Source organism: Hypanus sabinus, chromosome 27, assembly GCF_030144855.1.
Source record: "Hypanus sabinus isolate sHypSab1 chromosome 27, sHypSab1.hap1, whole genome shotgun sequence".
NCBI lineage: Eukaryota > Metazoa > Chordata > Chondrichthyes > Myliobatiformes > Dasyatidae > Hypanus > Hypanus sabinus.
The window spans coordinates 36,171,313-36,187,781 of NC_082732.1; the positions used below are offsets into that span (position 1 = coordinate 36,171,313).

The 16,469-nt window shown below is 39.5% G+C and overlaps 1 protein-coding gene across 6 annotated transcripts in view; it reads left to right on the plus strand.

Annotated features, from left to right (window-relative positions):
* LOC132382223 (tumor necrosis factor receptor superfamily member 5-like) overlaps positions 1-7,290 on the plus strand; it is a 43,866-nt gene extending 36,576 nt beyond the window's left edge. For all 6 annotated transcript variants that reach the window (XM_059952233.1, XM_059952231.1, XM_059952236.1 and 3 more), the window contains 2 exons: positions 153-243; positions 4,653-7,290. In XM_059952233.1, coding sequence (XP_059808216.1) covers positions 153-233 — 81 coding nt within the window. In that variant the 3' untranslated portion in view covers positions 234-243; positions 4,653-7,290. The remainder of the gene's footprint in view (positions 1-152; positions 244-4,652) is intronic.
* Positions 7,291-16,469: the final 9,179 nt, after the last annotated feature.

The window sequence follows — 16,469 nt, forward strand, 5'->3', positions numbered from 1 at the left end:
AACAGTGAGAGTCAGAGTAGGATATCATGAAGAAAATACCACGTGTACATTCATTCTCATAGACAGAGTGACAAAACAGTGACAAATCAAATGACACTTACAAAATGAGATTTTCTAAACTGGTGATTATAATAATTTGTTTACCTCTGCAGAATCACAATGGAGATGTGAAGGTGATGCAGCCTCTCACAGGTGAGGAAAAGACTCTCAGAGACGAGGAAAGGGCAGAGTAAAGTGGGGGAAGTAAGTACATTCAAGTGACCTCATATTTTTCTCACAGCTAATTTGGTATCTTTTGCAGTTTTATATTGTATCTGGCTCACGTCAGCTTGCAGTGGCTGCAGTATGTCTGTGTCTTAACTGAAATTTTCACATACAGGCAGTACATACAGGCAGTAGACCAACCGGTCTCCTGGAGAAGGAAATGCTCAGTTTAGAACATTACTCAGCTCAAACATTTCCTCCATGACAGGTTCTCTCCTTGTTGAAAGCTGAATACTTCATCCCAATAGCAATGTGGTTTTGAGAGGACTAGAATGCACGAGCAAGGAAGTGATGCTGAGAGTTTTATAAGGCATTGGTCAGACTGCACTCTCTCTCAATCTTAAAAATACCCAAGAAATCTGCCTCCATAGAGTTCCATAGATCAGTGGTCCACAACCAGTGGGCCGCAAAACGTGTTACCGGGCCGCAAGGAAACAATATGATTTGGCGATATGAAATTATATGAGTCAGCTGCACCTTCCCTCATTCCCTGTCATGCCCACTGTTGAACGCACACGAGGTCATCAGTCACCTAAATGCAGTGATACCCTAGCACCAGGGATCAGTGGTTGGGCTCGGGTTACCGGCCGCCTCACGCGGCTGGCGAGAAGTGCCATTGCTACTGGCCTGGAGCGCGGACAGATGGGCGCCGCCTCTAACCCTGTTTAGCACACCGAATGTTCATGGGGAACCTGTTGCTAAAATATTCATAGACAACCTAATTCGGGCTCAGGGTTTCGTAAGTAGCAGAGCAGCTACCTCACCGAGATCTACTGAAAGTCATCCCTCGAGCCAAACTTTTGTCGGCCGATACATGCTACCTACCTATAAGGGGGGTGGGGGGGCGGGCATGTGCCCTGTCGCACTCTCACTCGCTCGGTCTCTGTGGACTGCGACAGCCACGGCCCAGGCACGGGGACCCCCAACCCTTACCTTGTCCTTTCACCTCACCCACGACCAGTCGCACTGGCCAAGGCGTCTGGTGGCGGATGGGCTGGAGGCTGGAGTTCAGGCCCGGGAGACTGTCTAATGAGGCAATGAAGCCCTCAAAACTGCTTCGGCACCCTGAGTCCAAGCACCCTGCACTTAAAGACAAATCCGTTGAGTATTTTGAGCGGAAAAAACGTGAGTAAGTGGGACAGAAGGAAGTGCTGAGATCGCCGCAAATTAAATTGCGGAATAGACTGGACATAAGGAATCCCCTTTGAGTATCGCTGTCTCCCATCACCCCTCGATGGGACCGTCGTGTTGCAGGGAAACAAGCCCAGGGCTCCCAGTGATTCAGTGATATGGTATTGGTGTGTTGCAATGATTTTATATGTTCATACGGGGAGAATATGCGCTGTGTGTTTAATATCCAAATGTTACCTAAAATGTTATGAACCCTTTTGCCCTGCAACTTACCCCCCATATGTTTTTAATTCTTTGCATATTTGACTACTGTAAGTTCACAATTTTTTCTCCAACTCCCTAATATGTATTGTGAGCATTTGTGGTTCCATCTCTAACCCTTTTGGGACTCCTGAGGTCACAGGACTTACAACCAAACCATAACACCTTGTGAAATGCCTCCTGCAAATTCCAACTACAACTCACCTTCTGATTTTGCTCACCCATCTCTGGCTGAGAATTTTTTAAAATTCCATGATGAATTCTTATGTCAGTGGTGGACAGTCTTTTGGAGAGGGTTCTTGGGGACAGGATTTAAGAGTATTTGGAAGCAAATAGACTTATTAGGGATTGTCAGCGTGGCTTTCTAAGGGCCAACTCATGCCTCACAAGCCTGATTGAGATTTTGAGGAAGTGACAAAACAAGTTGATGAAGGTAGAGCACTGTTGTGGACTTTTAGTAATGCTTTAGACAAGATTCTCCATGTTAGGCTCATCCAGATAGCCATGAGACATGGGATTCATGGAAACTTGGCTGCAGGGATTCAGAATTGGCATGTCCACAGAAGGCAGAGAGTTGTAGTAGATGGAATGTATTCTGCCCAGTGGTTGGTGACTAGCATTGTTGTGCAGAGATTCCCTACAATTTGTGTTTTTATAAATGTCTTGGGTAAGAAAGAGGAGAAGTGAATTAGTTAGTTTGCAGATGACATGAAGGCTGGAGGTGTTCTGGATGGTATCAAAGGTTGGTGTTGGCTATAAAGGGATGTGGAGTTGGGTGGAGAAGTGCCGGATGAAGTTCAATCAAGGGAAGTATGAAATGATACACTTTGGAAGATTGAACTTGAAGGCATTCCTTCTTCTTCTTATTGGGCCCTTAGTTCCCAGTAGAGCATAGACCGTGAAAACCCTCCCTTGGAATTCAATGTTTCTGTAATCTATTGTATTCACTGTATAGGGGATTGGCCTATACAGCTTCACCCTGTTGGCCAGCCTTACCCATTTCCAACTCTCACAATGGGTTGGACTTTCAGAGGCTACTTGCAGACACTGTACAAGGTTATTGACAGGGTTCTTAGCAGTGTGGAGGAACAGAGGGATCTTAGGGTCCAGATCCATAGATCCCTCAAAGTTGTAGCTCAAGTTGATAGGTTGATTAAGAAGTCCTGTGGTCAGCTGGCCTTCAGTGGTAGGGAGATTGAGTTCAAGAGCCACAAGACAATGTTGCAGCTCTCTAAACTGGTTCAAACACACTTGAAGTATTGTGTTCAGTTCTGATTGTCTCATTATAGGGAAGGTGTGGAAGCTTTAGAGAGGGTGCTAAGGAGGTTGACACTATTTCCCTTGAAGGAGCCTTGCTGAATTTGCTTGTTTAAATTATGATGTTTCTACTGTGCTGCTATTTCATCCTTAATTAAGTCATTTTGACATTATTTGCAAAACCAGTTTGTCTCCCTTTCTGTTGACAGTCCTTTGGTTCTTCTTCGGAACTTAAGGATTTGTGGGAGATCTATAAACAGCGCATCCACTATACAATAGCCACAACTTTTCGGACCGAGGATACAGGCCATCAAGGTCTTGTCTGTCTGTGCACAATAGTTTCATCATGTAAAATCTGTTTAATTCCTTTGCTTTTTCTTCACTGCCCATCATTGTTTTTTTGGGTCTCATTTTCTAACTACTGTCTGTTCACTTGAACCACTGTCTTTCTTTTGTATACCTTTGAGGAATATGAAATATATTCCTCAATAATTTGCCCTCAGTTTATTTTTTATTGCCAATGTCATCATTCAGATTCAGTTTATTGTCATTTAGAAACCACAAATGCAATGCAGTTAAAAAATGAGACAACGTTCCTCCAGAATGATATCTCAAAAGCATATGACAAAACAGACTATACCAGAAAATCCACATAGCAATTGGCAATCTCCAATCCAGAGTCCAGAGAGGCTGCTGCGTATTAATATCGCACTACCGTTTTAGCGCGTTCCCCAGAAAGGAGCTCCAAAGCCACCAGACAAAACAAGACCAAAAACTAAAGCTACAAGACCTGCACAAACCACATATTTATGATATATAGTTACAACAGTGCAAACAATAGCGTAATTGATTTTAAAAAAACAGACCATGGGCACAGTAAAAATAGTCCAAAGATGTTAAAGGACTATAAGTTCAAAAGAAATCACCACACAGTTCCTTTGCTGGATTCTGCATTTATCCCAATTTTCAGGTCTACCTATAATTTTTCCTTCCTTGTGTGTTCCTTCCTCCAGCTTAATATTCTCCTGAACATTGTTAGCCAGTCATATTCCAATTAGCTCTTCCTTAGGATCTGTCCTCCTTATTGGGAATATTGTAATGTGCATGTTATGCATCAGCTCAATATTATCAAGATGCACAAAATTCATGGGACAACCGGAGAAAGGATTGTCCAAAGCTGTGCAGATTGAAGTCCATCGGAGTCAACATTGGTGAATGTAATTGGCCTTCACCAGACTAATAAAACAGAAAATGTTGGAGAAAACTGCTGGTGAACAATATCTGTGTAAAGAGAGACAGTTAATGTGTTTATGAGAAACTGTTAACACTTCATCAACATGTTAATACACTCAAAATGCTGGAGGAGCTCAGCAGGTCCCACAGCATATGTGGAAATGAATAAACCCAGGATACAATCTCCACTCAAAATGTTGACAGTTTGTTTCTTTACATAGATGCTCCCTGACCTGGTGAAATCCTCTAGTATTTTGTGTGTGTTTCTCTGGATTTCCAGCATCTGCAGAATCTCGTGTGTTACCAACATGTTAACCCTGTATCCATGGATGCTGCTATCTGCCAAGTGTTTCTCACAATTTGTGCTTTTGTTTCCAGATATTCAGCGTCTGCATTTTGTTTTATTTTGGACATTATGTTTATTTAAAGCTTCAGATATGAATCCACAGTTTGACATTACTTTTTCAGAATATTCACAGTATCTGACATATGACATTTATTTGCAGATTACCAGAAATAACCTGAAATGGACTATAATTCCGATCGAACCTCCAAGAGGGCTCAAATCTTTCATTCTCTGTGAAAAATCCTGACTTCACATAATAGACACAATCCATTGTGCACCAAACTTGGAATTGTAAATAATCAGCTTCACCAGTCACAAATGTCTAAGCACTCACGTGAACCAAGAACATTTATTTTAAGTGAGTGTCGGGAAGAATTTCGAAGGACATGTAAAAAGGAAGGAGATGCTTTTGATGTTTCCTGGTACATGTGACAACTAAAGCTAATAACTGTCAGGGTCCTGAAGAAATACCGGTTTAATATCACCCAAAGACCCCCAGGGAAGCTCAAATCACAGTTTATGCACATCAAAGATGATCTGGGACTCAGGACAATTGCCGTTTACAGGATTCCTTGTGAATGTGGAGCAATGTATATTGGCCAGATGGGACACATGGTGGAAACCCACATCAACGAGCATAGAAGGTGTATCCGTTTGGGTTATCTGGAGAAATTGGTGGTAGCAGATCATTATATTCACTATAAGATTGAGTCAGACACAAAACTACTATGCCATGCCAATGGCTTTTGGGATGATTTGGTGAGAGAAGCCATTGAGATAAAGCTAGAGGAAAAGAATTTCAGCAAAGGCAAATGTCTCCCTCAAAATAAGAACTGGAATTTGATTGTAAGCAGGGTGGGACAGCAGAAAACTGATTGGTTAGGACTAACCAATCAGGGATGGAATACAGTTTGTTACGAGCCTGCGGTCATACTGTGAGTGTTACTTTAAGAGCAGCTGAGTGAGGTGGGACTATGACGTCAGTCACAGGCTGCTGCGGATGTGGAACCTGTGGAATACTTCATATTTACCATTTCTCTACATTAGAGCGTGGATTACAAATACAGTCGACCTTCCTTAACCGTGGGGGATTGGCTCCAGGATCCCCTGCGGATACCAAAATTTGCAGATGCTCAAGTCCCTCATTTAACATGTATTAGTGCGGTGGTCTTTAGGACCCAGTGGAACCCCGGACTTTATTTCACTTTTCTCCGTGCGGTGGACATTAGGACCTGGAGGTGCAGCTCTGAATCCGCAGTGTTTCTGTTCACGAAAATAATCATTATCACGATTGAAAATAAGATGAAAGTAATAAAGCGATCGGAAAGAGGTGATACGCCATCAGTCATTGGAAAAGCGTTGGGCTACAGTTGGTCAACAATCGGAGCAATTTTAATGGAGCATGTGAAAGGCCCTGCCCCGATGAAAGCTACAATTATTAATAAGCAACACAGTGGTTAAATTATTGAAATACGTATGTTTCTTAAGTGTTTTATATGCATAGAAAGGTAAAATTTGTACTATATACTAAGAAAAACGTTTGACTAACTGATGCTAAATAACACCAGATGTACCTGTTCTGATTTCAAATCCGACTTAAAGACTGACTCAGCAATGCAAATCATTCATAGCCCAGGGACAGCCTGTACTTTTAAGTCATTTCTAGATTATAATACCTAATACAATGTAAATACTATGTAAATAGTTGTTATACTGTATTTTTTTGGGAATAATGACAAGAAAAAATAATCTGTATATGCTCAAGCAATGAGTGCTGGAGAGAGAAATCGACTATATTTATCATTTCAATTCATAATTCGTCAGAATAACTGATGCCAACAGTAAGGAAGGCATCACCTATTGGTCCACAAATTAAACAGGTCACCAATGACTGGCAATTTGAAGAATGTCTAGTGGGACCAGAGAAAATCGCCTGCAATGCTTTCAAGCATGTTGAAAATTTCCTTGGCCACTACCGAGCACCAGATTGTGCAACTGGCTGACAACATGCTTCAAGCACACAAAACCATGAGTGTAACATGTCACTCAATTCGTTTTTGCATTTGCATTTAGACTTCTTCCTTGCAAATCTTGTTCCGGTCAGTAATGAGCATGGGGAAGGGTTTCACTGGGACGTTGCAGTCATGGGGGATAAAGAGTATCAGGGCAACTGGAATCCATCAATGCTGGCTGATTATTGTTGGACACTTCAGCAAGAAACCTCAGACACTGAGTACCAATGCAAATAGTCAATAAAATGTTTTTAGCTGAATGGAACTATTGCAAAGTGAAACACCTCTCTGCAATAAAACACATTATATTCAATAAATGCTAGTTTCTTGTTCAGCCAATTCCCACATGATACAAGTGATCTGAAATTGTTTTCAGCTTCAAGCAGTCAATCATAAACAAAATTAAAATAACAGTTCTGAAGAAGTAACACTTCCAAAGAAATGTGTTGTCCAGCTGAAACTGAGAGGTCCTCCAAGAAAACAATGTGCTCCGAGCATACAAAGAGTGCTTGGGGTTACACGAAGCAAATGCTTTGATAGCATCAGTTAACACTTCACGTCACATTTCATTTTCTGTTTTGATGTCAATTGCTCTGCAACTTTCTGCAGTTTTATTGCATTTAGATAATGCCCTTTTATTTTGTTCCACCTTCCAAAATGAACAAGGTCACTTTTCCTAATTATACTGCCTTTCACAATTTATCTATAAACTCTTACTACCCTTATTGCATATGATTCCTTAATTAATCCAATCTAATGAATAAAGTCTTTTGAATATCTCACAGAGGCTCATTTCAGCCATCACAGCACGTGATTGCAGGGGATAGAACCAGGTGAAGAGGGACTTTTGGTGGAGATTGAAGAGTGAATCAGGGGGTCACAGAGAAAACAGCCCCTTATGAATTCTGAAAGAGGAGATGTAGATGTATCTGATGGTTACAACATGTGGAAAGTGGTGGGGTTACAGACCATTATCCATTGAATGTAAAGGGTCAGCAGTGCTTCTGATGGGCTGCCCTTAAGCAGAAGTTACCCACAGACTGATCAGTGGACCTGAAACCTGGACTGAATGTTTTAATCTGTGGAAATAGAGTTAGTTGTAGTGTTATTTTATTGTATGTTGACTGTACTTCTTCCTATTGACTGCTGGATATTGTTCCCACCTTCACTCAGCTCAAAGCTTCAGTGACTGGATCCTAGTTCACAACATCTCATTCACCCTCTGTCAGTAGGTATCCATCTAGTATCTACAGTGCTCTGCCATTGTCTTAGGTACATCTAGGGTGCCTAAGACTTCAGCACAGCACTGAATTTGTCGACGTGGAGCAGAGGATGTGTTTGTTCATCTGGCAGGAGCAAATATGATGGGAATGGTGATGGTGTTGTGCTGCAGGAGGGGTGTGGAACAGAAGGACTGCTGGGGTGGAGGATGGTACGGGTGCAGGTGTACCCAGCCCTGAGAAAGCACGCAAGGTCATTTGTTTCTAAACAATTGGTTTATTGATTATTAAAGAATATCTTTATGGTATTTCCTGCTACCTCTCCTCTCCCCCTTTTTCCAACCATGATTCCCCTCTGCTTGCCTGTGCAATATATAAAATTGCCACAGTATTAGGCAAATATTTTAGGCACTTAGCTATATATATGCACCTTACACCTTTGCACAGTATGTTCAGCGGTGATAGAAAGTTTGTTAACCCTTAAAAATTCTTTCTGCCTATCCTTACTGAGTGCATTCTGTTGGTCAGGAAATTGAGGATCCATTTGTAGAGGGAGGTGTTGACTTCCTGGGTCTGGAGTCTGGAGATGAATTTGCTTGGTATTTTAGTATTGAAGGCAGAGTTGTGGCGAAAGAGCAATAGTCTGACTGTCCTGATGCTCCAGATGAGTGAAGGGCCAGGGCGATAGCATCTGCCATTAATCTGTCCAGTGGTAAGCAAATTACAGTGGGTCAAGGTTGAGATGAAGAGTTCAAGTGTCAGATGACAAGAAGTTAAGCGTTGCGCTTGCACACTGAAAATAGTTACCCAATCTGTATTTTGTCCCTCCAGTGTACAGAAGACAGCAATTCGAAAAGCGAACTCAGTCTGTTGAATTGGGAAAATGCTTCATCTGGTACCTCCCTGGCTGATGAGTAGAGAAACGACAAAAGGATGGTTGAAAGTGTGGTTGCGGTGGTCGCAAATGGAGTAGCAGTTTTTTGTAATTGCTATTTTACTTACTTTACTGTTTCCAACCTGTTTTGAAACCTTACTTTTAAACGTGATACTGTTTTACTATGAGTACAAGGGGTGCTGAAGGTACTGAAAAAGAAAAAGATCCTCCTGCATCTTTGGAATCCATTATGGAGTTGCTTTGAAAACACTGAAAGGAATCTTCCACTGAAATTAAACAAATAGATGCAAAATTGGATTCTATTCAAAAAACATTAACTGAACATGATAAACGGACAGAAGAGAATGAGGCAACTCTGACGATTTTGGATGTGAAAATTGATGACCGGCTAAAGCTTTGTGAAAAACAGTCAAAGTCTAATGAAAAATTAAGACAGAAGATTATCGATTTAGAAAGTAGAAGCAGAAGAAATAAGCTACGAATTCTGGGCCTTGAAGAGTTAATGGAAGGTGATCAGCCTATGGAATTCTTTGCAAGTGTTTTGGCTCAATTATTTCCTAAAATTGTACCATCTTTACCTATGATTGATCAAGTTCATGGATCGCCTGTGCCCAGACCAGCTCCAGGAGCGAGACCCAGATCAGTAATAATCTGTTTTCATGAATTTCAAACAAAGGAACTTCTAATTTGTGAATCCCATCGAAGAGGAATGATTGATTATAAAGGCCAGAAGATTAGAATCGTCGAGGGTTTTTCACCCGAGGTCATGAACGAGCATGCTAAGTTCAAAAAGGTTATGTGGTGACTTTTTAACGAAGGTTTCAAGCCTTCTCTTCGGTATCCTGCTCGGCTCAGAATTATACTGAGGGATGGCTCTAAGAAATGGTTCCGTTCGACTGAAGAAGACCAGGAATTCTTAGAATCAGGAGATTAACTGTTCAGTATCTTTCTACATGAATCATTGCTTCTTTTACTTTTGGTAAACCTTTGTCGCTAACTCCCTTTTTGAACCTTTTAATGCTTTACTTAGAGAATAAGGTTGTAACGAGTTAATACCTTGTGTGTTCATGTTTTGAATTTTGATAAGTTTTTTATTATTATATTATTCTTATTCTTGAGGTTTTTTTCTATCAATAAGGCTTAGTATGGGTATCTTTCACTTTATCATTTTGAAATTGTAATAATTAATCTACATGTTTTCTTGTTACAAGGGTTAAGTTTTGTCTCTGTGTTGTCTAGGTTGGAATGCAGCTAACCTTGAAATCAATTTGGAGCTAAACCAGTAGTTTTTTTTTGGGGGGGGATGTTATTGTAGTTGTCAGCTGTCTATTGGTCGACCTTCTCACTTTGGGGAGGGGTGGAAATGATTTTTTTTTCTGGAAGCTGTTTTGGACTCTCAGCCAAATCTGTTGCTTGGTTACCCTATCTCAAGGTTCATTGTTTGGTTTTAATATACATTCCAGTGGTTATTACTGTCACCTTTCTTTTAAATAGTATTAAAAATGGATCAAACTATTAACTTACTTAATCTTAAGGTGAAAGCATTAAGTCACCCTCTGAAACGGAGAAAGATTTTTGCTTATATTAAAAAACTTGAGGTCCCAATTATTTTTTTACAAGAAACTCACATACATAAATGTGACAATTTATGCCTTTTTAGGCAAATGGAGAGAACTTCATTTTCATTCGTCTTTTCAGGATAAGTCTAGGGGAGTTTCGATCTTTATAGATAGCATAAAGATACTTTGTCCAACATAAAGTAGTGTCTGATACTAATGGGCGTTTTGTTATAGTGTCAGGAAAATTAGATAATGAAGTAATGCTATTTGCTAATCTATATACCCCGAATATAGATGATCCTGGATTCTTTGAGCATTTTTTTCATATTTGCCAGATTTGACTCTTTACTCATTGGTAAAGGGAGGAGATTTTAATTGCTGATTAGATCCAGTTTTAGATCGGTCATCTTCCAAACCAGCGACACTCAATAAGTCAGCTTTGTTCATTCAGTCTTTCCTAGTGAAATGTGGTACAGGTTCCCCTGCTATTCAAAGGTAGAGCATTCCTACGAAATGCTTCGTAAGCCAGAATGTCGTAAAGTGAAGAAGCAGTTACCATTTTTTATATGGGAAAAATTTGTGAGCGTTCGCAGATCCAAAAAATAACCTACCAAATCATGCCAAATAACACATAAAACCTAAAATAACAGTAACAAATAGTAAAAGCAGGAATGGTCTGATAAATACACAGCCTATACAAAGCAGGGATACTTTTCTGCAATTATTGCGGCACTGTCCACCGTAGCGAAAATCTCATGCAAGCGCTCTCGGCAGAAAGACTCGGCGCAAGTGCTGTCGGCAGCACTCACGGCAAAACCACTCAGCACAAGCGCTCTCGGCAGAAAGACTCTTTCCAGCAACCTTTCAGCTATGACGCTGCCAGATCATACCAAGTAACACGTAAAAATACCCAGCCTATATAAAGTAGAAATGATGTACGTCCAGTGTAGTTTCACTTCCTGGAATCGGGTAGACAGTGAGCACACTGATGATGGTGTGTTAGGCTGAGTCGTCGGAGGTTGGGGTGGTGGGACACTGGGGTGTCATCCCATCATCGTCTGTTTCTATCAGGGCAGACAGGTCACCTTCTTCTATGTCTGCCTGCCTCGATGTCGAAGGTCGAGTTTCATTGCCAGCTGTGGCTGATGTGGAAGGCTTGGAAAACGACAGTATGCTTGACTGCTTAGCCTCGCGCATTTTTCTATCATACAGTTCTTTGAAATCACTCAGACCATCCTGAAAATATGCCCTAAACCTACGTACCCTTTCAAAATTAAAAGCATATTTTTCTGCCATCATTGCAGTGTTGTCAATCGCAGCAAAAATCTCACACAATTGCTTCACTTTCAGTTCCTGGACGACTTCACGTTTGGGCCGTTTGCTACTGTGTTCGGCTTCAATTGTTATCCTTTCCTCTTCATCTGCTCTTCATAGAAACACAGAAAATAGGTGCAGGAGTAGGCTATTCGGCCCTTCGAGCCTGCCCCGCAATTCAGTATGATCATGGCTGATCATCCAACTCAGAACCCTGTCTCTGCCTTCTCTCCATACGCCCTGATCCCTGTCAGTTCTTGGTCATGGGATGCCAAAACCTCTTCAACATTATCTTCGACAACTTCCACAAACCCTTTGCCAAACTCACTATATCCTTACTTCATTCACCACGATTGAAACGCTTTATTATGTCTAGTTTTACGCTAAGTGTAACACCCTTACGCACTCTTTTAGGTTTTACTGATATCTTAGAACTCATCTCGCTAACGAATGCACAAGATAAATCGACATAAAGCACAGATGCTCACAGGCACGTGTTTAAGCAATGCCGGCTAGAACGCAGTTCCGGGGGAGGAGGTTGGCTGCTCGGTGCGCACGCTGCCTTTTCTCATAACAGTGGAAACACCTGTTAGCGAAAACAGGTAACTAATGTAGGGTTTTCGTAACAGCGAGGTGTTGTAAAGCACCTTCCATTTTCCATTCGAAACACGAGGGGGGAGGGTACCTGTATTGTTGTAGGATTGATTTTTTATTTATTGATAGCCAAATGATTCCATGAGTACAATCCTGTGAATGTAAACAGATTACTGTCTTAGATCATGCTCCTGTGTTTTTGACTTTAAATCTCCCTGGTCTCCCTCAAATAAACAGATTTTGACAATTTTGATCTAACTTTCCTATCTGATAAGGATATTTTTAAAGTTTCTGGAGAGACAAATTACTTTTTTTGAAGAGAACATGCTGGAAGAGACTTCTAGTCTTATTATATGGGATGCCTTCAAGGCCTATATTAGATGATAAATTATTTCTTATACTGCGAGTGTTAAGAGAAAAGCTAATAAAAAGAGGTTTCATTCAGCTAATTGGTTGAAACAATTAGATCAAAAATATGCCTTGGCTCCAGATCCTGTTTTATATAAAAGGTGTGTTGAAATTAAAACTAAATATGATCTTCTTTTAACATCCAATTGAAACTCAACTCCTAAAAGATAAAAATCAATTTTATATTCATGGAGACAAAACAGGTAAATTATTGGCTAACCAATTAAAAACTTTTATAGCTAAACGGCAAATTAAAGAAATTTGTAAAGCTAGTGGTGATAGGACAACTGACCATTTAGAAATAAATGATACCTTTAAGAGAATTTTATTCTAAGCTTTATAGTTCTGACTCTCCTAAAGATAATACTGTAATGAATAATCTTTTAAACCAATTAGGCATTCCTACACTTTCTGCTTGATAACCGAAAACAGTTGGATCAACCTATTTCTTATGAGGAAATTGCCGAGGCTGTACGTTTATTGCATTTGGGGAAGGCTCCAGGCCCTGGTGGAGTTTCTGCAGAATTTTATAAGGCTATTTCCTCACTGCTTATACCTCATTTATGTTCAGTCTTTTCAGATTCCTTTAAGTTGGGTAGGTTGCTGCAATCTTTTTATGAAGCTTCTATTTTGCTTATCCTTAAAAAGAATAAGAACCCAACTGAATGCTCTTCAGATAGACCAATATCCTTATTTATTGATGATACTAAAATCTTATCCAAAGTTCTGGCTCGTAGGATTGAAAATATTTTACCATCTATCATTTCTGATGATCATACCGGATTTATTAAAAATTGATATTCCCACTTTAATATTCGTTGTCTATTAAATGTTATCTATTCTTCTAAGGAGATATCGGAATGTGTGATATCCTTAGATGCTGAGAAGGCTTTTGATCGGGGTGAATGGAATTATTTATTGAGAACCTTAAAAAAATTTAATGTTGGGCCCTATTTCATTCAATGGATTAAATTATTTTATTTATTTTCTCTTTGCTTTACTTTATTTCTTACTAATTTTCAGAATTCCAAACCATTTAAACATCAGCGTGGAACCAGACAAGGCTGTCCTTTGAGCCCTTTGCTCTTTGATCTGGCCCTAGAACCCTTAGCCATTGCTTTTCGAGAATCTGGTAATATCACTGGTATTTTAAGGAGAGATACTACCCACAAAGTTACTGTCTATGCTGATGACCTATTGCTTTTTATTTCTAATGTCATGACGAAGTTATCTCCTGCGCTTTCTTTACTGTCCTGTTTCAGCCAGTTTTCAGGATATAAACTGAATTTATATAAGAGTGAACTTTTTCCTTTGAATAATTTGGTATCAATTAATACCAACCTTCCTTTTAAAATAGTAAGAAATCAATTTACCTATTTGGGTGTAACAATTACTGAGAATTATAAACACCTACTTAAAGAAAATTTTCTTACCTTACTGAATTATGTAAAAAGGGCACTATCAAACTGGTTGCCCCTCTCATTATCGTTGATTGGCTGAATTAATTCTATTAAAATTAATATCTTTACTAAATTTATATATCTTTTTCAGGCCATACCTGTTTTTATTCCTAAATCCGTTTTTGATTTTCTTGATTCTATTTTATCTTCTTGTATATGGGAAAAACAAACATTCTTGACTAAGTAAAGTTCTCTTCCAAAAAGCTAAAAAGAAAAGAGGTTTAGCTTTACCAAATTTTAGGTTTTGTTACTGGGCGGTCAATATACGAAATCTTACATTTTGGTCATATTATATTAACTGTGAGTACTGTCCAGTGTGGGTTTCTTTAGAAGCTAATTCTGTAAATAAATTTCCTATCATTTCTCTTCTTGGATCCTCACTTCCTTTACCTTTAACTAAACTAACTGACGATTTGGTAGTTAAACATACTTTGAGGATCTGGATACAATTTAGAAAATACTTCTGTTTATTGAGATTTTCTCTTTCATGTCCCATTTTTTCTAATTTATTTTTAATCCTTCTATGACCGATCTAGTTTTTAAAGAATGGGATAGCTTGGGCATTAAATGCTTTCAGGATCTTTTTGTTGGAGGAAGTCTCTTTTCGTCTGAGCAATTGTCAGCTAAATATAGCTTACCAAAAACCCACTTTCCTCGATATCTACAAATTAGCCACTTTCTGCGATCTCAATTATATATATTTCCTAAGTCCCGATAAGAACTTATTAGAGGTAATTTCTAATTTGAAACCTTTTCATAATGGTTCAATATCCAATATTTATGGTATGTTGCTGGGAATGAGAAATGCTCCTTTAGACAAAATTAAAAATCTTTAGGAACAAGATTTACAGACTTCAATTTCTGAGGAAACTTGGAATGAAATTTTTTATTTGCTTAACACCTTTTCGTTATGTGCCTGCCACTCCCTCCTACAATTTAAAGTGGTCCATAGGGCCCAGATGACCAAGGATAAGCTATCTCATTTTTATTTGGATATATCTTCCTATTGTGATCGATGTAACAATAGAGAAGCTTCACCAATTCATATGTTTTGGACATGCCCAGGTGTGAAAAATACTGGAGGTATTCCAAACTTTCTCTGTACTTTTCAAAGTAAGTTTTAAGCCTAACCCTTTAACTGCCGTATTCGGTATTGTTGGCGGAAAGGACTTTATTTTGGAGACATCTGATGTGCACATTTTGGCTTTTATTTCTCTTATAGCTAGGAGGGCGCTCTTGCTTAACTGGAAGGATGTCGTTCCGCTTACTGACACTCAATGGTTACGTGATCTTACGTCATGCTTAAATTTAGAGAAGATCCGGTTTTCAATTTCTGAATCTAGTCAAGACTTTCAAACATTGTGGGGACCATTTTTGAACTATTTTCAAAACCTTTGATTTGCTCTTAAGGTACAGATGTTGGCTAATAACATATTGCACTATATGATAAGGATTTTTTTCTTTTTTTCTTTCTTTACCAAACAGCTTTGATGTTGGTAGTGGGCTTAGTTTCTTTTTTGTATAATAAAGTTATCACATTTCAATATTACGATTTAATTTAATTTACATGAATATAGGGTAATGAGATTGCAAGTGTGATTCAAATATAATGTATTTGGTGTTATTTTATCCTTTTTTGACTTGTAATATATATCTTGTACTCTGTATTCTTCTATGTAGAAATTAATAAAAATATTGAAAGAGAAAGTGCGGTTGAGTGAGGACAGATCTTATTTCTTTATCATGATCGTTCACTTCACAAGAGTGAAAGGTGTGAAATGGAAAGACAAGGATGGAGATATCTGTGCACTACCGTGCCAGTGGGTGAGAGGCAAATGGAGGAAACTCTAGTCAGTGCAGCAGGAGAGAATGGAAGTGAAATGGCTGATGCTTTAGGTGGAGGGGGAAGTTGAGCTGAGGACCCATAAGACATCGAAGCAGAGTTAGGCTATTCTACCTTATCCTCATAGTCTTTGACTCCCTTGCTAATCAAATATACCCAGTGACTGGGCCTCCAGTGGTAATGAATTCCACACATTCATCAGCCTCTGGCTGAAGAAGTTCCTCCTCATCTCTGTTCTAAGAGGATATTTTTCTATTCTGATCCAGTACCTTCTGCTCCTAGACTCCCTCACTATAGAAAACATCCTCTCCACATCCACTCTATCTAGGCCATTCAATATTCAATAGGTTTCAATAAGATTCCACCCTCCCCCAGTTCTGAACTCCAAATGCTCCACATCATTAACGTTTCAATCCCGACATCATTTTCACGAACCTCCTCTGGATTCTCTCCAATGTCAACAAATCATTTCCTAGATATGAGGACTATCACCACAATAGGTCAATAGCAGAAGCAATCTCAATGATTCTCCACAGGGCTTTAGACCACCTGGACAACACAAACACCTATGTCAAGATGCTGTTCATCAACTAAAACTCAGCATTTAATACCACCATTCCCACAATCCTGATTGAGAAGTTGCTGAACTTGGGCCTCTACCTCCCTCTGCAA